The sequence below is a fragment of the Topomyia yanbarensis genome, chromosome 2 (genome assembly GCF_030247195.1).
Source record: "Topomyia yanbarensis strain Yona2022 chromosome 2, ASM3024719v1, whole genome shotgun sequence".
Classification (NCBI taxonomy): domain Eukaryota; kingdom Metazoa; phylum Arthropoda; class Insecta; order Diptera; family Culicidae; genus Topomyia; species Topomyia yanbarensis.
The window spans coordinates 90,021,808-90,045,255 of NC_080671.1; the positions used below are offsets into that span (position 1 = coordinate 90,021,808).

General features: G+C 38.3%; 2 protein-coding genes across 7 annotated transcripts in view; one reads left to right on the top strand and one right to left on the bottom strand.

Annotated features, from left to right (window-relative positions):
• Window positions 1-14,340, top strand: part of LOC131678804 (rab3 GTPase-activating protein catalytic subunit-like) — a 231,918-nt gene extending 217,578 nt beyond the window's left edge. The window contains exon 2 of the mRNA XM_058959137.1: window positions 14,322-14,340. Coding sequence (XP_058815120.1) covers window positions 14,322-14,325 — 4 coding nt within the window. The 3' untranslated portion in view covers window positions 14,326-14,340. The remainder of the gene's footprint in view (window positions 1-14,321) is intronic.
• Window positions 1-23,448, bottom strand: part of LOC131678803 (leucine-rich repeats and immunoglobulin-like domains protein 3) — a 570,421-nt gene that overhangs the window by 207,392 nt on the left and 339,581 nt on the right. The window lies entirely within an intron of this gene.

Here is a 23,448-nt window from a genome sequence, read left to right on the forward strand (position 1 = left end):
TTCAGATTGTTAGTCTTGATGAGCTGCTTAGTTCGTTCTTTGACATGATACACTTACCTTTTCTTGTTTTCATGATTTTGGGTTATTCAACTTGGATATTTTTATCTCATTTTCACTAGTTCCAGCTCTAATTGAAAAATTATTGCAATTATTGTACTTTTTTTTCTTTTTATTCGAAAGCCAGGAAAATTTTACAGTGAAAAATGTATTAATACCTTTCAGTTAAGTGAATTTAGTATTCTTTTAAAAGTAAATTAGTTTAAAGTTAGTGCTATTATTAGCATTTTCGTTATTTTTCTTAAAATAGTAAATAATAAACATCACCATTATTATCATGGAAATAATGCATCTCAGCAAGTTCTACAGTTCTTTCTTTGACTCCATTCAATTATCTCTTTTGGTTTCGACACAAAATCGTTTTTATCACATCGTTTCATATGCAAAAATAACGATTTCGAACCCACTACATTTGTGGCGAGCTCATGCTGCGTTAACTATTAAATAGCAGCAAAATGAAAAGAGATATAGACAAAGTGGCTAATAAAAAGTTATAGAGAACATTAAGGGGCATCAAATGAACAATAGTAACGATAAATTTTGTTGATTAATAATTAGAATAACTAAAAAATTCTCCAAAGAACGCAAATTTTGAGTTATTTCGTTAGTAAAAAATCATTTAGTACACTTAACTAAAAGATATTTGTACATACACTGATAGGACATTTTCTCAGCTTTCCAATGAAATCTTGTAAATTACGATATAAAGCATATTTTTTAGATTAGAGTCTTTTAAGCACTTGCAAGTCGGTTACAGGAAAAGTATAGTAATGAAATTACAGAGAAATGAGAAGAGATAGAAATATGACGTCCAAAAACAAATTATGAATCGTCTTAAAACCCAACTTTTGGATAATGGATATTGCTATAATTATACTTCATTATTTCGAGAAAATTAGCAAAAACCTCCTCAAAAACACTAACTTTTAACTACTTTACAGCTAAATGGTAATTAAAACTAATTAACTAAAAGATATGAAAACACCATTCAATAGGAAATTTTCTCAGCTTTCGAATGGAACTGAAACATTTAAAATACAAAGTATACTCCTAAAGTTAGAGGTATTTTAAGACAAATAAGTTTTTTACACAAAAAGTTCAATAACTGTGTAACGGTTGAGATTTGATGGTGTGTGTAGAACAATTTTTTTCTCCAAACATGGCAGTCTATCACCCCCCGAGAGATTCTTAACCATGAACCAAACACCCTGTATATGTGTCACCGGTGCCGTGTGTTATGGTGGTACCGGACGGAACCGTTGGTCAGCAAACCGTCCTTGTCGTACTGGTCATAGATGCGACGTTTTTTCTCATCTGATAGCACTTGACATGTTTCGGAAATCTGTCTTAACGCTCTCTACTTAGCGCAGGATACGCGAAACCGCTGCTAGCTTTCGAAAGAAAATTCCTAGCTGCTGCTACTCTATCAGTCTTTCTCTCGACTGAGGACTACAATTTCGGTCGACTAAATTGTGCTATGAAAATTGTACTTCCTGGAATTTCACCTAACGAGATCAATTCATTGTGAGGAATTTCGCTGCGTTCCAATATTGCTTGCCTCTGTAGGTGATGATGTGTGTGTATTCACTTCGGTAGCCAGGTCTTATGTTTTGGGTAATTTTGCTATCTTATTCTGCTGAATAAATCATCTGGCTAAAGCCTCTACGTTATACTATGGTCACTTTAAAATCGCATTGCTATTTAATCTTGTAGCTGTTGGCAAGTCAGTCCTGGCACTGTTCTCGACTAATCCTGGCACTATACCGCTGACGTCGCACTTATGACGGTGATCAAACTTGGCGAGAGTGGCAGTGGTTTCGTCGGAATTGTTCACTCGACAAGCAGTAAGTGCAAGGACTCTGCTACTTATGCCTGAGCCCCTCATTGAAACCTTCGTCCTGCCGGAGTGTTAGCTTCGTCCGATACCGGAGCATATTGCTGAACCGAAGCAGTCTGCAACTGGCGCAGCTTCCTTCGAATCGGAATCGCTGAATATTCCCGTTAGCCGAATGTCCAACGTGGCCGAAGGCAAACCGATTGCAGCAACACAACCAGCCGTAGCTGACCTTTTAACCTTTAATCCAAGTCCCTGCCATTGGCATAGCGACAGACGAGTGCGGCGCAGGCTGGACCATCGGTTGACTCGGTGCCGGACGGGGCGAAACAGCTGCAACAGGAGCGGACCTAGTATGGGGTGTAAAGGTCATCAATTGCCATAGATCACCAACATGCTCTGCGACTAACATTGTGAACAAAACAAACCAAATGAAATTGATCGCAACAACGATAAAATAATCTAAATTCTACCCAAACATTTGAAACATTTGAAAAGGGTCTAACCGGTCTAACTGCCAAACGTAAATCTTGAGAAAAAGGCAAAAGAAGTTTTGGTCGAATTCATTATAATTCTATTTAAAAATTTAATACTGTTTTATTTAGTTTGATTGCGCATATTGTTTACATTGTTGTTTGTTGTTTACATGTTTACACTCCCCTTAATTCATTGAGTACGTATTTCACTGCCTTTATAATCCTTTTGGAATCAGTTACAATAATCCTTTATAATCATTTTATAATAAACGTATTGCTAGTTAGGACTTTTATATCAGCCGGACCCTTCTATAATTTGTTATAAAATCATTATCAAAATTCTTCATAATCCATTGTTGCGTTATGTTTATGCACATGGCCAGATAGATAGTTTTTAACTGGGACGTGACGTGTGGATACGAAAAAATCTAATGTCAATTGCAGCCAGGAGGAGCTGTCAAATGCAGCCAAAGGGAACCGTCAAATGCAGTCAGGGGGAACTGTCAAATGTAGCCAGTCCATTTACAATATGTGAGGAAGAAAGAGTTGCTATGCAAGACAAGAGATCAAATGAACAGAAAAAAAGAAAAAGATAACATATATCCACAGGTTTTGTCCCAGGATTTTAATAGAGAACATGAAAATTCGATTTGTTTGCATTTGACAGTGGGCCTTTTTCAAATGTTTGGCTAGAAATGTTTTACTTCTACGATGAATCATATACAAGAAAAGTAAAAATGTTAAATTTAACGGAACAATGTATGATGCCGACATCAAATAAAAAATAACAGCTGAGCGACATTGTTTGGAAAGTGTTAACATTTGGCAGCGAACCAAACCAAGTTTCTCATACTATGATCGAATCAACAAAAATTCCAAGACCATGTAAACAATCTCTCTGAACTGCCAAAAAAGTGAGGTTAAACATTATCATGCAATGTTCTCTACCGAGAGGTTCACTTTAGTTTGTTTACATAACCAATGAACTTTGTACCGCGACTCACCACTTCATTTGCCGCGTTGCCAGGAACTCAAGCAAAAATATTCAAAACAGTGTTGCCCAAACACACATTTTGAGTCCCACCATTCTTGCAAAGGTGAAAAAAATACTCAACATTCTTGCATTTTTCAAATTTAAAAAAATCATTAAAAAATCACGATAGCTCCAAATAGTCTCATTTCAACGGCAATATTCTTAAAAATGTGTAGTCTTTTGAATAAAAATAAGAAAAAAAGGGGGTTAGGTCGGACGAGAAAGGTCTATTGCGCAGAGAATCATGAGTATGACCATTGCATTAGTAATGATGGAAACTATGCTTATTGTGGGAAGGGTCCATAAGATCTATTGCCAAGCCTCTCGTACAAGCAGCGTCCGAAGAATCTGAAGCCTTCTCTTAAAAGAAGCTCTAAGTACTCATATACGACAGAGATTCAACTTAGTGCAATACAGGTACCGGAAACATTGTGGTATTGCAGAACGCCTGCTGGCACCGATGCGGTTTCAATTCTCATTGTATGGCATGGGGTTGTAATCTCGATTCTATCAAGCTGAGAAAATGAGTTCACAAAAATTAAGTTGAAGTTCATATTGTCGAGTCGTGCAATTTAAACACCTTCGTTTTACATTTCTTATCAAAGAAATGTATAGAATTCGCTCAAACTTTCAAGATTTTTTCCGAGGCCCGGAGGGCCGAGTCTTATATACCAATCGACTCAGCTCGACGATTTGGGACAATGTCTGTGTGTGTATGTAACGGACAAAATCTCATTCGTGTTTCTCAGCAATGGCTGAACCGATCTTATCCAAACCAATTTTAAATGAAAGACCTATTAAACAGTAAGAACGCTATTAGTTTGTTTTTGATTCTGATGTTTAGTTTCCAAGATATGAATGTTTGAATGTGTAAAAATGGCGTTCTTCGCAGTTTTTTAAATTATCTGCCAAAAATCACAACATAGATTAACACCTTATATGTTTTTAGATAGCTTTAACGAATACCTTTCGAATAAGCTATAGATTGTTGAAATCGGACTATAATAAAAATAGATATTTAACATTAAATACGGACGAAAGATTTTTATCATTTCCCATTGCCAGAAATATGACCAAAAACATGTAATCTATTATTAACGCCAAAACGGCTAATTTTAAGTCAATAGTATCTTCGGAGAATTTAATGGAGACAATTTGCACTTTCTTTTGGTATTGTGCTTTTGCTGATTAATCCCCCTACGAGTGAGATATTTTCATAAATTTTCTTGGTAGTGATTGTATTGAAATGATGCCTTCAGCAAATTTGTAGCTCTTACTTTTGCGAATAACTTTACTAAAGACATTAAATATCTATTTTGAATACTTTAAAAGTTATGGCTTGTTGTTTGTGGATTACCTTTTGTCGCCTATTTATTGTTCAATATAGTAATAATCCATTGAAATAAGCCAAACATTTCGATAAAAACGAATTTTGTATTTCGTATAAGACTGAATTCGAGTAAATCCTTTCTTGAGCATGTTTTCCTTATCATGAAGATGGAAATATGCAAAAATAAAAAGTTCATCTTTTTTAAATTTTTACGCTAGAAAACCCCTTTAAAAGAAATTTATTTTAAATAATCTGAGATAGTTATCAGACTACGTCAAGGGACGGGAAGAATATTTTAACAGCTTCAGTTTATTATAAAGAAAAAGAAAATTGCCCGATTTAGTCAATGTCACCATTTTGTCAGCCTAAAATACACCATGATACAGATAAATACGGGTCTTTATTATATGTATTATTCACAGATAGAGAAAATACTGAAATTTTCAACTTTTTTCGTAAACTATATTATAAAAGCTTATTAAAAATTTTACCTCATAAATTTGTGAAAATTATAAACCATTTGAAATTTTTTAATAGCTTTATTTTTTATTAAACCGTGATTTTTTAATAAATAGTGACCGTCGCTTCACAACGCAGTATATTTTTCATGGCTTGCGGTGAGCACGGTCTCTCGAATTGCTGAACTGAAAATTATCGAATAGAAGTTAATTTTTAGTATTCTTTACAGATTTAACTCGCCGCGCAAATGGCCCTGAATGAGACCCGCTGGTGTCTTAAGACTATTTCGCTAGATTTTCAGAACATTGTGCACCCAGTGCATTAACGCAAGTGACGGAAGGTTATCGAAAAGTTTCGTGAAAATGAAAATTCCAGTAATGATGATGATTTCCCCAAACTGTTCGGTTTCGAGAGGTTTTTATTTGTTCTTTGGTATTAGGATTTGCGATAATAATTCAAATCAAGTATACTACTGGGAAGTCACTTTTAGAAAAAGTCGATGTCGAAGTAAAGTTTGAACTATGCACGCATGCACTTCATAGGTAGCGTGATATCTATGATTTCATTTCTTAGTTCTCAGTCGCGTTGGTAATTTGAGTAAAGTATAAACTTGAAATCGATTAAAAAAAATTCGATTTTTTTGGCTCAGCACAAAAAATTCAGTTTTCCCACCACAATGCATTGATTTAGATATTTTATTAACAGAGCATTAGCAATAATTCGTTCATATGCCTATTTTATGGGCCATTTTTTCGCTTTCCCATCGATTTGGTTTGAGATTTCTAGCACTGATGTTGTCATATGCTGATTTGAGCGATTCTCTGAGTCCTGCCACTATCCCATGTAGTATGTGTTATCAAAAAAATTGCGAAGCATCAACTTCTAAATGTTCTCAAACGATATAATATCCAAAGAGAGTGATAAGAGTTATAAGAAATGTCTCATCTCACTGTTAGGTGGATTAAAAGCGTTTTTATTCTTCTGTCCACTTTACATTTGAGAACAACACCATTTCTTGTGAATAAATTGGAATGGGACTACTGGGGCCGCAGCATGATCTTCTGACACCTTTCGTGGGATCTCAGTTTGATGTTTACAATAGATTTTTTTTCAGATCAACTTTCGTACAATAATTTTGTATACCTGAAAAAAGAACTCTTAGCCTGATTTATTTCATGAATTACAAGACTTAATTTTACAAAGCAGATCAAGATTTCCGCAGCACTCTATAGTCGGCGTCCTTGGTGGGATACAGTTTATCCAACCCACACACTGCAGGCCTACAATGCTGTATCGTCGTGCAGAAGCAACACAACCATTCTCCTCTGATACAGAAGTCCTATCCTGTAGCTCCCTACAATATCAGATGGGGTACCATCAACCTTAGTGGAGATCAGTTAACAAACCCTTTTTGGTCGTATGCTGATCGGAAATATTAAACCTGACAAGCGTCGAAAGTTAGTAATCCGCTAACTTGGCACATGGCAGCAAATACTCATATTATGAGGAAGACTAGTGCCTATCATCAAATCTAATCAAAGCTAATCAATATTGTGTCGGGATTACCGGTGTGCTAAACAGTGATTGGGTACTATTTTTATATACTACTGAAACGCACACACATCTGCCAAGTTCAATTAATTCAGCAAATCACAGGAGTTTGGAACGATCACCCCTTGTAATTAACCTATCACTTCAGGTACGGTTTTGCTAACACTCCGTCGGTGAAGTGATGGACCCGATAGCTCTGAAGCAGTTCCAGTTTGATTGACCCTTCAGTTGAATGAAAATGATGATAGCGATTGGGAACCGTCATGTCCTCCTGGTTCTACAGATAGGGAAGCAATATTAAACACAAAAAATCAAAACGTTCATATTACCAAATCATGTTTCCTAGTATGGTACAGTAGGTGTTAATTCATTGTTCCACTAATTGCGAAGATTCAGTGTTTGTTGTTTATCATCACTCCAAATCATTACTTTTTCAGCTATGGGAACTGAATTGCACTTTGAATGGCTTGCTAGATCTGTTAACTTTTACATCTAGTCGTTTGGATCTAGCGGTGCAAAAATCCAACTTTTGATCTATTTTTTCAGATCTATATTTTTAGATCTAGTATAAAATAGAACAGGGATTTAGATCTAGCGGTGGAGATGCCCTTACGAACAACACGAACATGATCAAGTACTCGTTGACGAAACATATTGGATGTCACATTAAAATCGAAGAGATCAGAAAATTGGTTCAATCGCGAGGAAAGGAATTGAAGCGGGTCATGTTTTCCGTACTGTGTATTCTAGGAACAAGAAGTTGCGACGATTCTCTCAGGAGCGCACAAATTCAGCTGAGTGAGCAAAGCAGAGCTGTCGATATCGCCTTTGAGTAGCTTTGCAGCAAATAATCCTTGTGCGCTTTGGGAAAAAGCTGTAATGTTCACTGACAATATAACTTTTATAGCTGGCAAACAGAGACATAGCGTTTGTTGTTAGCGTTTTTTTTTTAGAACTGGAAATCAGTGGCAAATTTTCCAGCGTGCTCACATTGCTGGACCGAGAGATTAAACATCCCAGCCAGCGGATTACAGAGAACGACTGCACACCTCTTTAGCACGGACGATGGCCAGCAGCAAATGATGTTCGTGTTGAAGTTCGCCTTTTGTTCTGCCTTCGCAAATGCACAGATACCGTGATCTAGCACGGCGCTTCCCTCTTCTTCGAGCTCTTTAGTTAGAGGATTACGTGCTAGTTCAACCCAATTCATTTATTGGGTTCGACAACGTACGTCTGTGCGTCCCGCTGAAGCTGCGCGAAAGAGGCTGCGCGAAAGAGGCTGTGCGTCCCGCTGAAGCTGCGCGAGCGATCCAATTTGTGTAAAATGCCGACTAGGATGAAGTATTTATGGGTATATCCCGGACCAACCGTCTTGAACGACGATCACTAGCTTTTACGCTGGAGCTGTTTCCGATCCTGATCGAGAGCTAACGTGCAGCTCCGCGACAACTTTACTTTGAAGAACGCCGGAGTCCTGGGTCCATGTATAGTTCCGGAATCCGATGACGACAAGCGTGCAACCAAGCGGATACCTTTCGGGTTCGGCTACGAGACCGGACTTCTGTGGAGAACCGATAACCCAGACTTCCCCGAAAGCCACCCGATGGCTGTGCGACGGCTAGAGGAACTTGAGCGGAAACTTCCAAAGGATCCGGCTTTGGAGCAGTGCGTTCGCAAGCAGATCTTCGAATATGAGCGTAAGGTCTATGCTCACAAGGCTTCTTTAATTGAACTGACGTCGGTTAAGTAAAGCTGGATCAGATATTTTCCCCTTGGGGTAGTTCCTAGTCTCCAGAAACCAAACAAGATTTGCCTGATATGGGACGCGGCGGCAAAGATGCGCTATGTGTCTTTCAATTTTAAGCTACTCAAGGGACCGGATCTGTTGATCCCCCTGCCACGAGTTCTGTACCAGTTTTGTCAGTATCCTTTCGCCGTTTGTGGAGACATAACGGAAATATTCCATCAGATCATGATACGAGTTCCCGACTGCCACTCGCAACGTTTCCTGTTTCGAGACCATCCATCGGAGTGTCCTCAGGTGTATGTTATGGATGTGGCCACATTCGGCTCCACTTGTTTCGCGGCGTCCGCATAGCATGCGAAGAACCTAGATGCGGAGGAGTTCGCCGGTGAGTATCACCGAGCCGCAATAGCTATCCAGAACAACCATTATATAGACGACTACTTAGACAGCTTCATGAAGAAGGTTTCACCCTGCGGAATTTCTCATCGAACGGAGTAGGGATTCTGGAGGGAATAGGAGAGATGACAATGCCTTCACCGAAGAATCTAGACTTGGAGCGAGGTGAAAAGTCCGAATCAGCGCTGGGGATTAAATGGATACCATACGAAGACGTGTTTGTGTATTTCTTTGATGTGAGCGATGACATACAGCAAATTCTTCATGAAGATCACATTCCCACCAAGCTAGAAATCGTTATGAGCTTATTTAATCCGCTCGGTTACGTCTCGTTTTTTCTCGTTCACAGGAAAATTCTGCTCCAGGACACGTGGGAGAAAGGTACGGAATGAGGCCAACAGATTCCAGACGACCTTAACAGGCGGTGGCGACAGTGGTCGGATCTCTTCGGACAGTTAAACTAGATCCGCATACTCCGGTGCTATTTTAGGTCACCCTTTCCCAACCTGGATCGCCTCCAACTACACGTGTTCGTAGACGTTGACGAAATGGCGTATGCGGCAGTGATCTTTTTCCGATTGGACAGTAACAGTTGCGTGCAAGTGGCACTCGTCGGGGCCACAGTGAACGTTGCCTCATTGGAAACGTTGTCTATTCCCAAATTCGAGTTGAAAGCCGCCAACCTCGGAGTTCGCTTGGCGGGTAGCATCCAAAGTCAGCACTCTTTTCCAAGTGATACTGCTGGGGCGATTCGGAAACAGTGTCACAAGTTTGTTGCTGTCCGTGTAGACGAGAAGATGGCGCAAGGCGATGTTTATCCCGATGAAATCGACGTTCCCGTCTAACCGGATCGACGCCATACCGTTGGCCAGCGACATCTACACCAAGTGGTAGTTCCTCGATAAGAATGGAGTTCTGCGGAGTCTTAACCGAATCAGTGCGGTACTCTACACGCTGACCGAATCTAAGTTCTCCGTAATCACCCTCAAACAACATTTAATAACCTTCTTACTAGTAGAATAGTTTCACGGCTGCCACGCCAACCGAGAGACCGTATTCAACGAAATTCGTCAACGATTGAGGCAATGTTACACGAAACTGTGTCTGATGCAGAATTCCTCTGTACGAGACCACCCGCTATGGCCCCACTACCGGAAATGCGGCTTACTTCGTGCATCCGGCCAATTACCTTCACCGGGCTGGTCTGAGAATGCCACCTGTTTCCAGGGCACTAGCAACGAACTGAAAGCGCACATCAATATGATGGCGGAAAAGTTGCACAAACAACATGGAAGTTTATGGCTTTAAGTTTAGCCGTTTCTAAAGGAATACCTCTCAGTAATTCCGCGCAGATGCAGGTGGAGGTCAAGGATCTGGAAGACGGCGATCTGACTGTGCTGGTTTTAGTTGGATTGATTTGATTTTTCTTAACAGTTTCCGCGCAGGGTTTTCCGAGGCGTAGCGTCTTTGTGCAGAATTAGCACGTACGAATCTGCCCTGGATGCGTGACTAGGGTTGACTGTTTATGTGAAACATTACTGTGTGATAATGATGTGAAGGCTTTGTATGAGGGAATGGGCTTGGTAACAGGCGTTCTTATCACACGATCTCCGTTAGGAATGCTCGGGAAAAGTTCCTTCACGAAGCGTTTGTAATGGAGTCTACTTCTCCGAATCTGTGAATGTATCTTTTAACCCTTAAATGCGCAATGTTGTTTTAAAACAACATTGCGAAAACCATCTCAAAATTATCATAGTAACGTATTAAAACTGTTAGACAATTTTCAGAATATTTGAAAAAATTGCTTTGCGCCTTTAAGGGTCAGAAGTACGCGGAGCCAGATCATGTATGCGAACATCTATAGTGTCATTTTCGATGTATACGGGGATGTTAACATTACCGCATTCGTCGATGTACTGCATGTTGTTCCGCGAAACGAATGACTCAGCTTTGCTTGTATATTTAAACATAATCAACACACAATGTTTGACATGATACGTTTGTAGTGTTTTTACATTAGTCTTTCTCAATGAAATCTGTGCCCTTTCCCGTGAGCTAATTGCTAAATACGGTCAAAATAGTGTAAAGGTACTGTGCTTCTCATATAATGGCAGCAATCTCTTCTGAAGCTACTCAGATCGATAGTTTTCCGCATTTGTAGTACCGGAAGTGTAAAAAAAATGGTAGACTTTTCACATATTGCTTGTCATACCAGAACTTTTTGACCCCTTGAATCGACGTGTTAAAAATAAATGGACTAAAAACTTCAAATGTCGATGTTATGGCCAAAAAATTTGTTTTTGTAAAAACCATTTCGATTTGATCTTGCAATGCAAAATACTACCAAAAAAATTGATCTTTTAAATAAATTGTAATTTCACCTAATTTGAGTGGCCCGTTTGAGAATTTTTGACTCCGGTATTTTCACTGGAGTCATCAACCCAATTTAGAAATGTGTAAATCTTGATTGCATGAACTAAAATTTAGCACAGACTTATCACAGTAGCGTAGGGAATAAGTAGATCCGTGATGTGCAGTATTTTTATTTTTCTCCAAAATTTTGGGTCCCCCTTCGACCAATATTATTTTTCGTAGACTAGGAATTGAAACGCTCACGCAAGAGTGTTGTGTTTAAGGTAGGCTTTTTTTAAAGGAAGCAAGCGTATGTTTTGATACGGAAAAACATATCATTCTTGAATTTCTACACGTAGTTCGCGTTTAGGTCAAGTATAACATCGGCACGTTCAAATATAATTGGCGGAGCCGCGCAAAAAGGATAATAGGACCATTTATGGTCAACGATGGGCAGCGAGTAAAATAATCGCAGCTCATAACGGTGCTTAGTTCTCTTTAGCTTAACACATACCATAAGTGCAGTGGCGCCCACTAAATTATCGGGGCGTTTTTGTGTTTTCGAAATCTTGGGAGTAGTTGTGCGTGGATGATCGCGTATCACGGCGAGAAGCTAGAGCGTTTGTATGTTAACGTGTTCGATCGTGTGCGCTTTTGTGCATGGCGTGTATGTGCAACTTCGCGTGTATACTTTCGATTTTGTAACCGTGTGGCTATAGAGTAAAGACTTCCGAACGCGAGGGATTCATGATTGCGCGAACACGTACGTTTTTGAGTTTAAGTTTGATACCGCGCTTGTAAATTTAGAAGTGATAAACCGTTCATTTTATCACCAGGGTGTTACTTTTTCTCAACGAAATCTATGCACTTTTCCTTGGGCCAATTGCTAAAACCAGCCCCAATAGTGCAAGGGTACTGTGCTTCTCGTATAATGGCAGCAATCTCTTCTGAAGTTACTTACTAGATCGATAGATTTCCGTATTTGTAATGTCGGGAAGGAAAGATTTTCACCATATTGCTTGTAATACCTTCCTACCTACCAAATTCTTTCCATTATTTATCAAAAGACTGACAAAGCTGTTAAAAGAAATCTTAAATACACCGTAACAGTCGAAATTTTCATTTGCAATTTTTCATATCTTTAAGATGCTGAACATTAAAAAAATACGCTTCGGAAGGTTAACAATGCAAATGTTTGCTTTGATCTCTTAATCTTTTAGCCTGTTCATGCCCATGTTGTTTGTAAAATACATATTTTGAACAGCCATAACTTCTGATTTAGGCAAGATTTTCTCACAAAGACGTAAAAGGTTAATAACTGGGACTATTACCGTCCAATTGAGCCCTAAGTACTATCCGTAGAACTGAAGTTGTTGCAATTAGTTTGATTGGATTCCGCTGGAGCAGTGCTGCCAGGGATAGTTTCATTCAATGGCAAAAACTGAAATTTAAATATATCTTTCTGTCTTAAAATATTTATGAAAACTGATAAATCCTTTCAATTTAGACTGTCTTTTTTTATTAATTCGTTTATTTGACACGGCTCATAGCGGTAGCTTAACGGAGCCATGGATCTTTTATGTGTTTACAATATGTATAAAAAATAAAAACAAATATTATTAATTATCCGTTTGCGCGCAACTTTTTATTGCGAGCGGAGACCTTCTTTCGCGGCTCGCCTACTGCGTCATGGGGATCATTTAATTCTCTTCTGTCCTTCACATCAAGGCTATTATCGTTAAAAGTGGCTTGGTGCTCGCGATCAGATGTTCTTTTCTGCTTCTTGGACTTACGGGAGACCAATGTAAATCCGTCGTCATTGTTATTATCTCGTTCACCGATGTTACATTGGTTTTTGGAGTGCTGGATGCTTCTTTTGCAGATGTCAATTTGGACTGAACAGCTGCCACAAATTTGGCAACCGTTTATGGCTCAGGTATTGGTAATGAAAACTCTTTTTTTGGCTGGTTTGCCGTGGATGCGTCGGTAATCGGTAGAGATGCATTCTGCTCTGTATCTTCCGCGCAAGGTTGTCCGTGGTGCGCTGTCTGATTACAATACTTGCACGTAGGTGTTTGCCCCTCATGAGTGCATAACGTAGTTTGATTAATAGTGGCTTCGTGGGTTTTGAGTTTTATAGTCAAGTGGGAGGGGATAGGTCTTTCGATTCGCATCCTCACCACAAGAACACCGTTAGGTGTACCCGGGAAGAAATTTCTCCACGTATCAGATGTAACGGATTCTACTTCTCCGTATTGCGACATGAATTTTGCAATTAGATCAGGAGGGGTACGTGGTGATAAGTCATGTAGCTTTACATCTACGTAGTCTTTTTCTATATACACGGGAATCTTAATTCCAGCTTTATCACTTTCAGCCACGTGCTTCAAGTTGTTCTGTAAAACGAAACGTTCGGCTTGGGCTAACGTGTTGAATGACACGAGTACTACATTGCGAAGATGATGATACTGAAGATACATAACCTCCTTAAGCCTAAGCTGCATCTTCACCTTCAGCAGGTATTCCACTTCACGAAAACTCAATCGTATTGAACAGAATTTAAAGTCAACGACCGCTGTGTTGGGTCGGAGCAGAGTTTTTTCGTCAACTTTACTCATGATGGCAAGAATAAATGAAATGCTTCCTTTGTTCTCGAGACAATGTACACTAGATCGAGAGGTTGCTAGTTGTTGTTCACTTGGTTCGATTGTACGTCTGACTTGGGCAGAAGTAGAAAGTAGACTGATGTTAGACTGTCTTTGACTACCTTTTCGACGCATTTGGACTTTTATTAATATTCTATGATAATTGTATCAGATATCCGAGGGTAAAAATTGAGCAGATTCTAGCTCTGCGCGAGAAGCTTCTATCTAAATCAAAACAAGTTTTTTTGTATTTGAGGACGTCACCAGTATTATGAAAAGATAGTTTCTGAACCTTAAATGCGCTAGAAAAAAAAACCTGGGCATGAAAAGGTTAATTGGCCTTAAGGCCGGACTGTAAACTGAGCAACTATTTTGAATCAATCGTATGCAAAAACACAAAAATGAGCTAATCACATTTATTTTTTTTTTATTTCATTACAGGTAAGTCAGTTAATTTGTGTTACAACCAGCGTGGTAAGTTACGCCATACTACTCACCAGAAACATTAACGCAACAAACATTCGTATGGGATGTGCTTGAAGAAAAAAAGTGTATCAACTAATTAAAATCAAATCCTCATCGTTGCACAATAGGCCACTAATGCAATTTAATGGCCCAATATAAATATATTTCCGAGCTTATGTCCTTAGGTATCTTTGGCCAAGTTTATATCTATATCTTCTTTTGAGTAAAAAGAGGTCCTACCTTTGCCATAAATATGGCATTCAAATCTAAGTTTTTAATGGTGGATTGTATAGACTTGGGAATCGACGAAGTTATCTAACAATGGAAAACAATATTGAAGAAGACATTAAAAGCCATCCACAGCTTACTACTTCCAAGACACAAAGGGAAACGTAAAATTTGTCCGGAACGTAGAATTATTTATAATAAACTTTGCGTTTTTATAATTCTTATACAAATTAGTTAAAATAAACATTTTATGGAAACAATTATTCGTTTCTGGGAAGTATTTCTAAATTTGTTAACTAAAGCTTGACAGAACTTACAAACGATTTGACAGGGTGATATACTTCAAAAGGTTCTGTAATAACCAGTTATTTAACAAGCTGAATTCCAGCTTACCTTAAAATTCCCACCAATTTTTTTTTTATTATTCGACAAAATTTTACATTCCTGTCCCAATGTTCATTGGCACGACCGCGTTGCTCACATTGCACGGCTGGAGACAAACGGCTGGCGGAGGAACACAACCAATCAAAGAACGACCTGCAGTGATGATTGACATAGCCAATGCACAATCGCAACCGTCTCGCCGAACTGCTCTACATTTCCCAGCCAATTTTTGCGCGAGAAACACTACCAGGTTCGCCACTTGCCAACCGGCAGCTACCTGTTTTGCTTTGTCCGTCGGTCGATCGGTCCAGTAATCCCCCTTGCAGTGGTCACGATTTTCGATCGTGCCGCAATTAGATAGCTTTCGATATATTTCGTGTGTGTGTCCTGCAGAGTTTTTAGTTTTCGGGCAAACCTGCATTGGATTGGGATTTGGATTAGTTCTCACCACACTTTCGTCGGTGATCGAAAAAAAAAATTAAAAAAGCCTTCACCTGTTCGGCACAGGTCATGCTGAATCGTTCCTCTAATGGAAGACGTCTATTTGTTCTACTTTTTCGAACAAAACGACGAACGTTGAATAAGTTGACGTGGCACCGTTGGAACGACTTGATTTATTAAAATGAGATTTCGTAAGCGACGAACTCGCTTACAGTTTGCTGGGGTTAGGTAACCCCGACTGGTACTGGCATATCTATTGTCATTGAGGTGTACCTTGCATTTAATCCATCATAATTCTTTGGTTGCGAAACCAGCAATCTACCGGGCAGGCGGACAAATGGCGGGCGATAGAGCCATGACCAAAAAAAAATAACTAAAACAATCACTCAACTCTTATTTGCAATTCTTCGCTAATCAGACAGAGATACTGAAGGCTTTTATTCTTCTTTCCACCTAACGTTGTCTCGACGGTGAGAAAATATTCGCTCTTTGTCGCAATTATGATCCACACCGGGCGCGGAATCGCGCTACTTTGCCGAGGCTTCAGACTATGGCGCGTGTAAAATCGCGAATATGTAGCTCCTATGACGAATGACCAACCGAAGATCACCGCGGACGGCTGAAAGCAATGTGTCGCAATTATTCAAATTGATTTTCCCAACGCGACGACGGGTTGGGACCTGGTTGGACTGTTGGACTGGCGTTGACTTTTGTTTTGGCAGGCAGTTGGATAGGTGGCAGGCATAACAGCAAGAGAGGGAAAATGCACAAGATTAACTGCGAATTGAGTGGAACACTGCACCATACACTATGTTGGTTGAGTGACAGAGTGCATTAGTGGCGCGGTACGCTAACAATGGGAACAGCTTCCAATGATATTTCTGGGTCTGAGTGACAAATGTGTTTTTGGTCCATCGTATCAACAATATAACTCACAAGTAAAACAATGGCTTTACTGAGGTTCTGTAAAATGTTCGGAGAGAACGTAAAGGTTCATTCCAATTCATCGTAAGTAATTATTGATTAGAACTTATCATTATTTAAACCTTACAGAACTCCAAAGAAAATAAAATAATTTTTACTTAATCTTTAGATATCAGCTTCCACAAGGAAGTAACCTAGAGCAGTCATTGTTTCCATTACTCTTCAACGATGTTCGTCTGGTCATCTATCTGTGTTTCTGTCTTGTTTTTCTCGATGACCAAAAAATAACTACCGTCGTTAGATTTACTGAGATCTATGGTGAACTACGACGACTGATTTAGTCTTTTCAGTGCTGATAATTTTGGAATCGGCTGATGTTCTCTAATCTCATTCACATGGAAGAAAACTGCTATTGACTGAATCTAAATCGGTGAATATCCGGTTGAGCAAGTGGGCATGGTATAAGATTGTCTCACAGTTTTCAAACATCATCTGTTCTGGTTTCTTAAGTCACTCGACGTATCAAACAATCGGCTGCGAAGTCTGTCGAAACAGAAGATCAAGTTCGGCAAAAAATGTAGTACGGAATGTAGCTAGTTTCACAACCTCTAACGGCTTTTGACATTTCCGGTCACTGTTTTTCATTCTTATTTACTAGATCTTGAACTGTTTCAATGGTATTGGGAACATGATAATTGGAGCTATTCACGCACGATTTAGGAAATTTACACCGAGGTTTCTTCCTTGACGTAACTCTGTTAGTTTACCGTGAATGCGAATTGCTGCCGCTTGCTCGGAATGGATTTTCTCCAGCAATAACGTAGCTCGGCGATACCTTCCTTTGATGCAGGAAATCTATGTTCTTGTACTGATTCTTTGAAATATACCATGTTATATTACTCCCTAGGATTAATTTAGGTTAAAACAATTTTTGTGTGCGAAGGCCAATACCTATAATTTAATAAGTCATCAGCAACGTCTTTACGGCCCCCTAGGGGTCCGCGGATCCCGGGTTGAGAATCACTGGGTTATGGTATTGGCGTTTCAACTTCGTCTCATCAGAATCCGACACTAATTTAGTGACAGCACTAAGCTAGCACTGGATTGACGCTTGCTTCAAAAAACGGAGACACAATTTGTGTTCCTGAGCAAACCCCTAGTCAAGCGTGATGTCCCGCAGGCTAAGGAGCTCATTTTAGGCTGATGAGAACTGATAAAATCGAAACATTTGGTTTAACTTAGCAAGCGAATGCAAGATGCCATATTTATCCTTAGTGGGGAACAATTTAGGTAAGAACTATTTCTTCTCCATTAAGGAGAAAATTGTTTAAAACCATCTTTGCGCTTGAAGAGCACAAAACCTATAAATAAATTAGTTATGGAATTGCGCTTCGACTTCGACTTTAGCTCAGGAAAAGTCGCTTGTGTCTCCGTTTTTTTGGAGTTTAGCTCAATCCGGCGTTAATCTCTCCGTATTTCGATAAGATTGTTGTAATAAACTTATCGGAACTGAAGGAGAGAGATCGTTGAAACGTTGAAACGTACATCAGTTTTGTTAAGCTCCACGTAAACGGGTATCTTGATTCTAACATTGACATGCTCGACGTTGTGTTGCATGTTGTTATACCTAATAAAGCTTTCCGCCAAAGCTAAGGTTTTGAACGATATCAGTACAGTGTTACGTGTGTAATGAAACTGGATGACGATGGCTTCCGTAAGCTGAAGCTGCATTCGCACCTTCAATAAATGTACTATTGGGGGCGGGCACAGCGTTGTTTGTAAAACAATTGCGTTGTACGCAGCTCATTTGGGTTCGATTCCCAACCCCGCACATAGGCTTAATTTTTTTTTCAAAGAGATTTTTTAACCCGAAAAAAGAGGCAGATGATCCTATGGTTAAAACTTGTAAAATGAAAAAAAAAACTACTTCGAGAACACCAGGGAGGATCGGGAAAGAAACAGACGGCCACTGTATTGGACCGAAGTTTATTCATGTAAAAAAATAACGTGAAATAAAACTATCGAAACCGCAACAACGAAAGTAACGGTGTCTTACTTATTCACACTGGCTTGAGGCGACTGTTGCTTTTCACTCGATTTGCTCACTTATAGCACTGGCACGAGTATAGACTGTAATTTCTTAGTTTGCTCCACTTTAACCAGCGACAGGATTTTTGTTTTCTGAACCAATTGAAATGAGAAAGTGACTTAATAAAAATAGTATGTTTGGCAAGCAATTTGTAGCTGTCAATTGAAAAACAAAGCTTGCATCACTTTTAGAACTACGAGTGAAGATATATGATTGTTTAAGTTTGAGCATCCTTATTTGAACAACAATGCCCAAATTGAAGGATTTAATATTCGTTTTAAAGGACTAGGTATGTATTCTAAATGAGGCATGAAATGTCGTTTTATAGCTCACATTTCTTTTAGAATATGTTCACAATGTCATTCTGCATCATTATAAATAATAAAGAAATTAATGAAAAAATGTAGCAACCGAGCAAAAAAAAATTGAATAGGGTAATTTGGGGAGAGATGCCGCACATTTTTAAAAATCGATCCTGCATCAAAGTAAACCATTCAATAATTGATGAAATCATTTTTACCAATTGCGACAAGTTTCTAAAATACTGTGAAATGGTTTTTGTAATGAAAAAAGATTCACCAAATTTCCATGAACATTATACCAAAAAAGGTCATTGCGGGAGAGATGCCGCATGTGCGGGTGAGATGCCGCACCGTGGTCACAAACTGAAAAATGGTGAACAAAAGTATTTTTTGGCTCTCATTGATGTTTTGTGATTCGTTGTCTTCAGCTGAGTTTCATGAAATTTGATTGCACCTCTAGATCGGCTAGCACCTTCACTTTTCTTAAGGGGGTACTACCATTTCCAGAATCATTTTTTTATTCAATATTTTAAAAATATTTTTCTTTCTCAACCTTGTGTAACGGTTAAGTTGGAGTAACTTAATTCAGAGCACTATTTATCTATATGCTTGTACGATATACATATCTATGTGTTAGTAGCAGTTTCTTAAAAGCACTGTTTGGCTGTTTCTCCCAATGAATTTATACAAATTTTCGCTTTTATCTCAATATTGACATCACTACAAATCAATGCGTTCACCAAAATTAGTGCCTGAAACTTAAATAACTAATACTTAGATATATGTCGCCCATTTAAATATATAGATAAATAGGATCATAATGTCACTGTGTTAGGTCCGTTAGTTTGTGGATATACCTTATTAAGAACCTATACCTGACGCAAATGATCAGTTAATGACATTCCGGTGTGAAAAAAATACATTTTAGCTATGCATCCTCTTCCATTGAGCGCGGCATCTCACCCGCAATTTTGATGCGGCATCTCTCCCAATTGTAGGGGAGAGATGCCGCACGACGCCATTTTCCTCTAAAATTATAGATGATCGTGCTCATGATCAGAATGCCTTCTGAAAGGTCCCAGCTATTCAACTGATACATGATTTACCAAAAAAAAAAATCAAACAATTTAAAAAAACGAAATTTTGATGTCGTGTTGAAAAATTTTCGGCACTCCGTGATGCAACTGAGCGCACAAAATCATTAATAAAATTTTCGTGAGTAATTAAAAAGGATTATTTTACACCTCTAGAGTTATGATTTTTCGAAAGACAAATATCACACAATACACGAAAGACACAATATCATATTACCGTATAAAAGTGACCCCATATACGAGATATAGAGAGTGCGGCATCTCTCCTGACGCTACATCTCTTCCGAAATTACCCTAATAAAAATTGGAATGTTTTTAGATATTTGATGTCTTCAGCAAAGTTGTAGAACATGATTTTTTTTAACTTTTCCATGTGGGAACCATAATTGAATAATTCAATATTTTTTACAAACTGCAAGGTATTAAATTAACATATGTTGCTAGAGAAGCTATTAGTGTGTATAAATTTCAAATAATGTAAAGTTTGTTACGACCATAAATCAACTTCAATTTGACGCATTTTTAACATCGCACATCAAAACAAGTCTACACACAAGATGGAGAGAAAGAAAGGTGGTAACATTTGACACGTTTGAGTGTATTAGTTTTATACTTGTAAAATTAAACATGGCGTCCGGGCCACTGGTAGTAAACAAAAACATCCGGACGAGTATCCCGATTAATTGGCGCATGATAAAAAGAGACAAAAGGTTGAGCTTCACCTCTGTTCTTCCGATTCTAACATTTAGGCACACTTTTTATCTTGAAACTACTGATAAAAATAATTTTGATGGAACCGAAACAAAACTTATGACCACAGAAAAGCCCACTACATCGTTCGTTTTTACTTTTCTTCTTTATTACCTGTTTTTTTCGGCTTCATCGATGAAAAATTACAACCACACTCACACATAGAAAAAAATGTGCCCATCTGTATCCGTCTTGGTCTACACATGCCTCATTTTAAACATGCATGAGTGTAGCATGATACCTACTGCTTGATTTTAACATTTGCTCTAGAGTTGTGAAAATGGTATCGAAGCAAGAAGTGCCCCGAATGGAAATAAATCGCATAGTGTATTGTACAACTTATACACTTTCTATTCCAGTTATTATTGTCATAAACCCTATACTATGTGTACTATACAACGATTCAAAAAATTATGGTAACGCAGACGAAATATCTGACCCCAGCCACAATCATTCGAAATCCCATAAGCTATGCGGATTCTTACAACGCGGGTACCGCTCAGCAGGAATCCGCGTAGCGGGAATCCACGTAATAGGAAACCGCGTAGTATGAGACCCGAGAGAGATCTGCTATACAATTATCCCATTCCGAATATACCCATAATATTGAGGTTATTAAGAAATTATGTACATCAGAAGAAGCCGCCAACATGGATTTTGCAATGGCTTCCGACATAGATTTTCGTCATCCCCATTTCGAAATTATCTACATAGTAGGGGTTATAGAGAATTCATCTAAACGCCATCTTGGTTCTAAAATGGCTTCAGACATCAATTTCCGTCATGTACTCGTCAACACCAGTTCAAAAATATCCAACTTTTATTAGTAATAGTTAACTAAGAATTTTTTAAATTGTGTACAACTTCATACAGTACTGTACGTACTCAAACTTTTTGTACGAACTTTGTTGGTTGGTTAGGAAAATCGAATACTAAGTAAAAGAAAGAGTTCGTAAATGTAACCAAAAGTTTGGTCGTGCATCGCGAGAATCCGAACTAATCGCACGCCAAGTTAGCGAAATTGAATGAGGCAAAACCAACTTTATAAAAATGTTCGAAACATGTTTGTCGACAGCCAGCCTTCCTCTGCACAGTGTTTTAAAACGTCGTTTTCGTGCTCAAAATTAATAGCGTCTAAACCGTTGACTTTAGAGGTATAGTTTGTTCGGAGAAGTTGTCGTTCTTATGATTGCGCATCCACAGAAGTATACCGTTTAGTGATTAATTCACCTATAAGTGATATACGAAATTTATTTTCCGAACTAATTAGGATAGAGACTTGTGTATTCGGCAAAATTGTAGCAAATGCCATTACAAAAGAAATTGCTGAAGACATCATATATCTAGCCTTAACAGTTTACGAGTTATGGAACATATTATATGGAAGACCCCTTAAAATTAGTTTTTCATGATAACTTTTTTAGACGTTCTCGTATCTTCTTGGAATCTTCTACAAAGTTGTTTGCGGTATCGAAACACATATTTTATAAATTCATATCTGTTGAATTAAAAAAGATATTCCAAATTTTACGATTTTTTTTTGGGTAACTTCCACCTTAAATAATTCGTTAAGGAGCAAAAAGGAGCAAACAACATCATAACATACTGAAAGTAATAGCTTTTTGCTTCCATATAGTGGCCCGATTGTTAGTCGACGCGATTCTCCCCGAGTGTTATGTTCAATACAATATGCCATCGCAGTGGTATAAAATGAAATATTCAAGCGCACTTCGACAAACAGCTTCATGTTTTTATGGTAAATTGCATAAAACATATTCATAGATATCCAAAAAAGGAAAAGGGAACTTTGACCACAATCAAGATCAAAGTACGAAACATAGCATATCGTGCGTTCGAGAAGTGTGTCACGTGAAATTTAAACAATCAGTGGATACTGGTAAGCTTGAATAAACGATGGAAATCCCACCAGAAGGTTTATTAATGTCTTTCGTGACATTTATAATGGAGCTTGATTAACGTTACCTGTTCACAATGTGGATCCTGTCGTGACTGAAGCTCGGGGATGGTTAAAAAAGTATAAAACGATTTTAAGAAGACCCCCAAGCTCTTCTAGCGGAAGAAGAAAGCTTTGAAGATGACGGAGAAAACGATTATTAAAAATAAATTTATTTATCTGTTTATTAAACACATCTAAAACTATACTTTGATTTTTGAAAGGCAAACCATATGTATTGCATATTATAGGCGAACGTGTTCTATGCAATTTACCATAAAAACATGAAGCTGTTTGTCGAAGTACGCTTGAATATTTCATTTTATACCACTGCGATGGCATATTGTATTGAACATAACTCTCGGGGAGAATCGCGTCGACTAACAATCGGGCCACTATATGGAAGTAAAAAGCTAGTATTTTCAGTATGTTATGATGTTGTTTGCTCCTTTTTGCTCCTTAACGAATTATTTAAGGTGGAAGCTACCCCAAAAAAATCGTAAAATTTGGAATATCTTTTTAAATTCAACAGATAGGAATTAACTATGTTCGGCAAAAATATGTGTTTCGATACCGCAAACAACTTTGTGGAACATTCCAAGAAGATACGAGAACTTCTAAAAAAGTTATCATGAAAAAACTAATTTTAAGGGGTCTTCCATATAGTATGTTCCATAACTCGTAAACTATTAAGGCTAGATATATAATGTCTTCAGCAATTTCTTTTGTAATAGCAATTACTACAACTTTGTCGAAGACACAAAGTCTCTATCTTAATTAGTTCGGAAAATAAATTTCGTATATCACTTATAGGTGAATTAATCACTGAACGGTATACTTCTGTGGATGCGCAATCATAAGAACAACAACTTCTCTGAACAAACTATACCTCTAAAGTCAACGGTTTAGACGCTATTAATTTTGAGCACGAAAACGA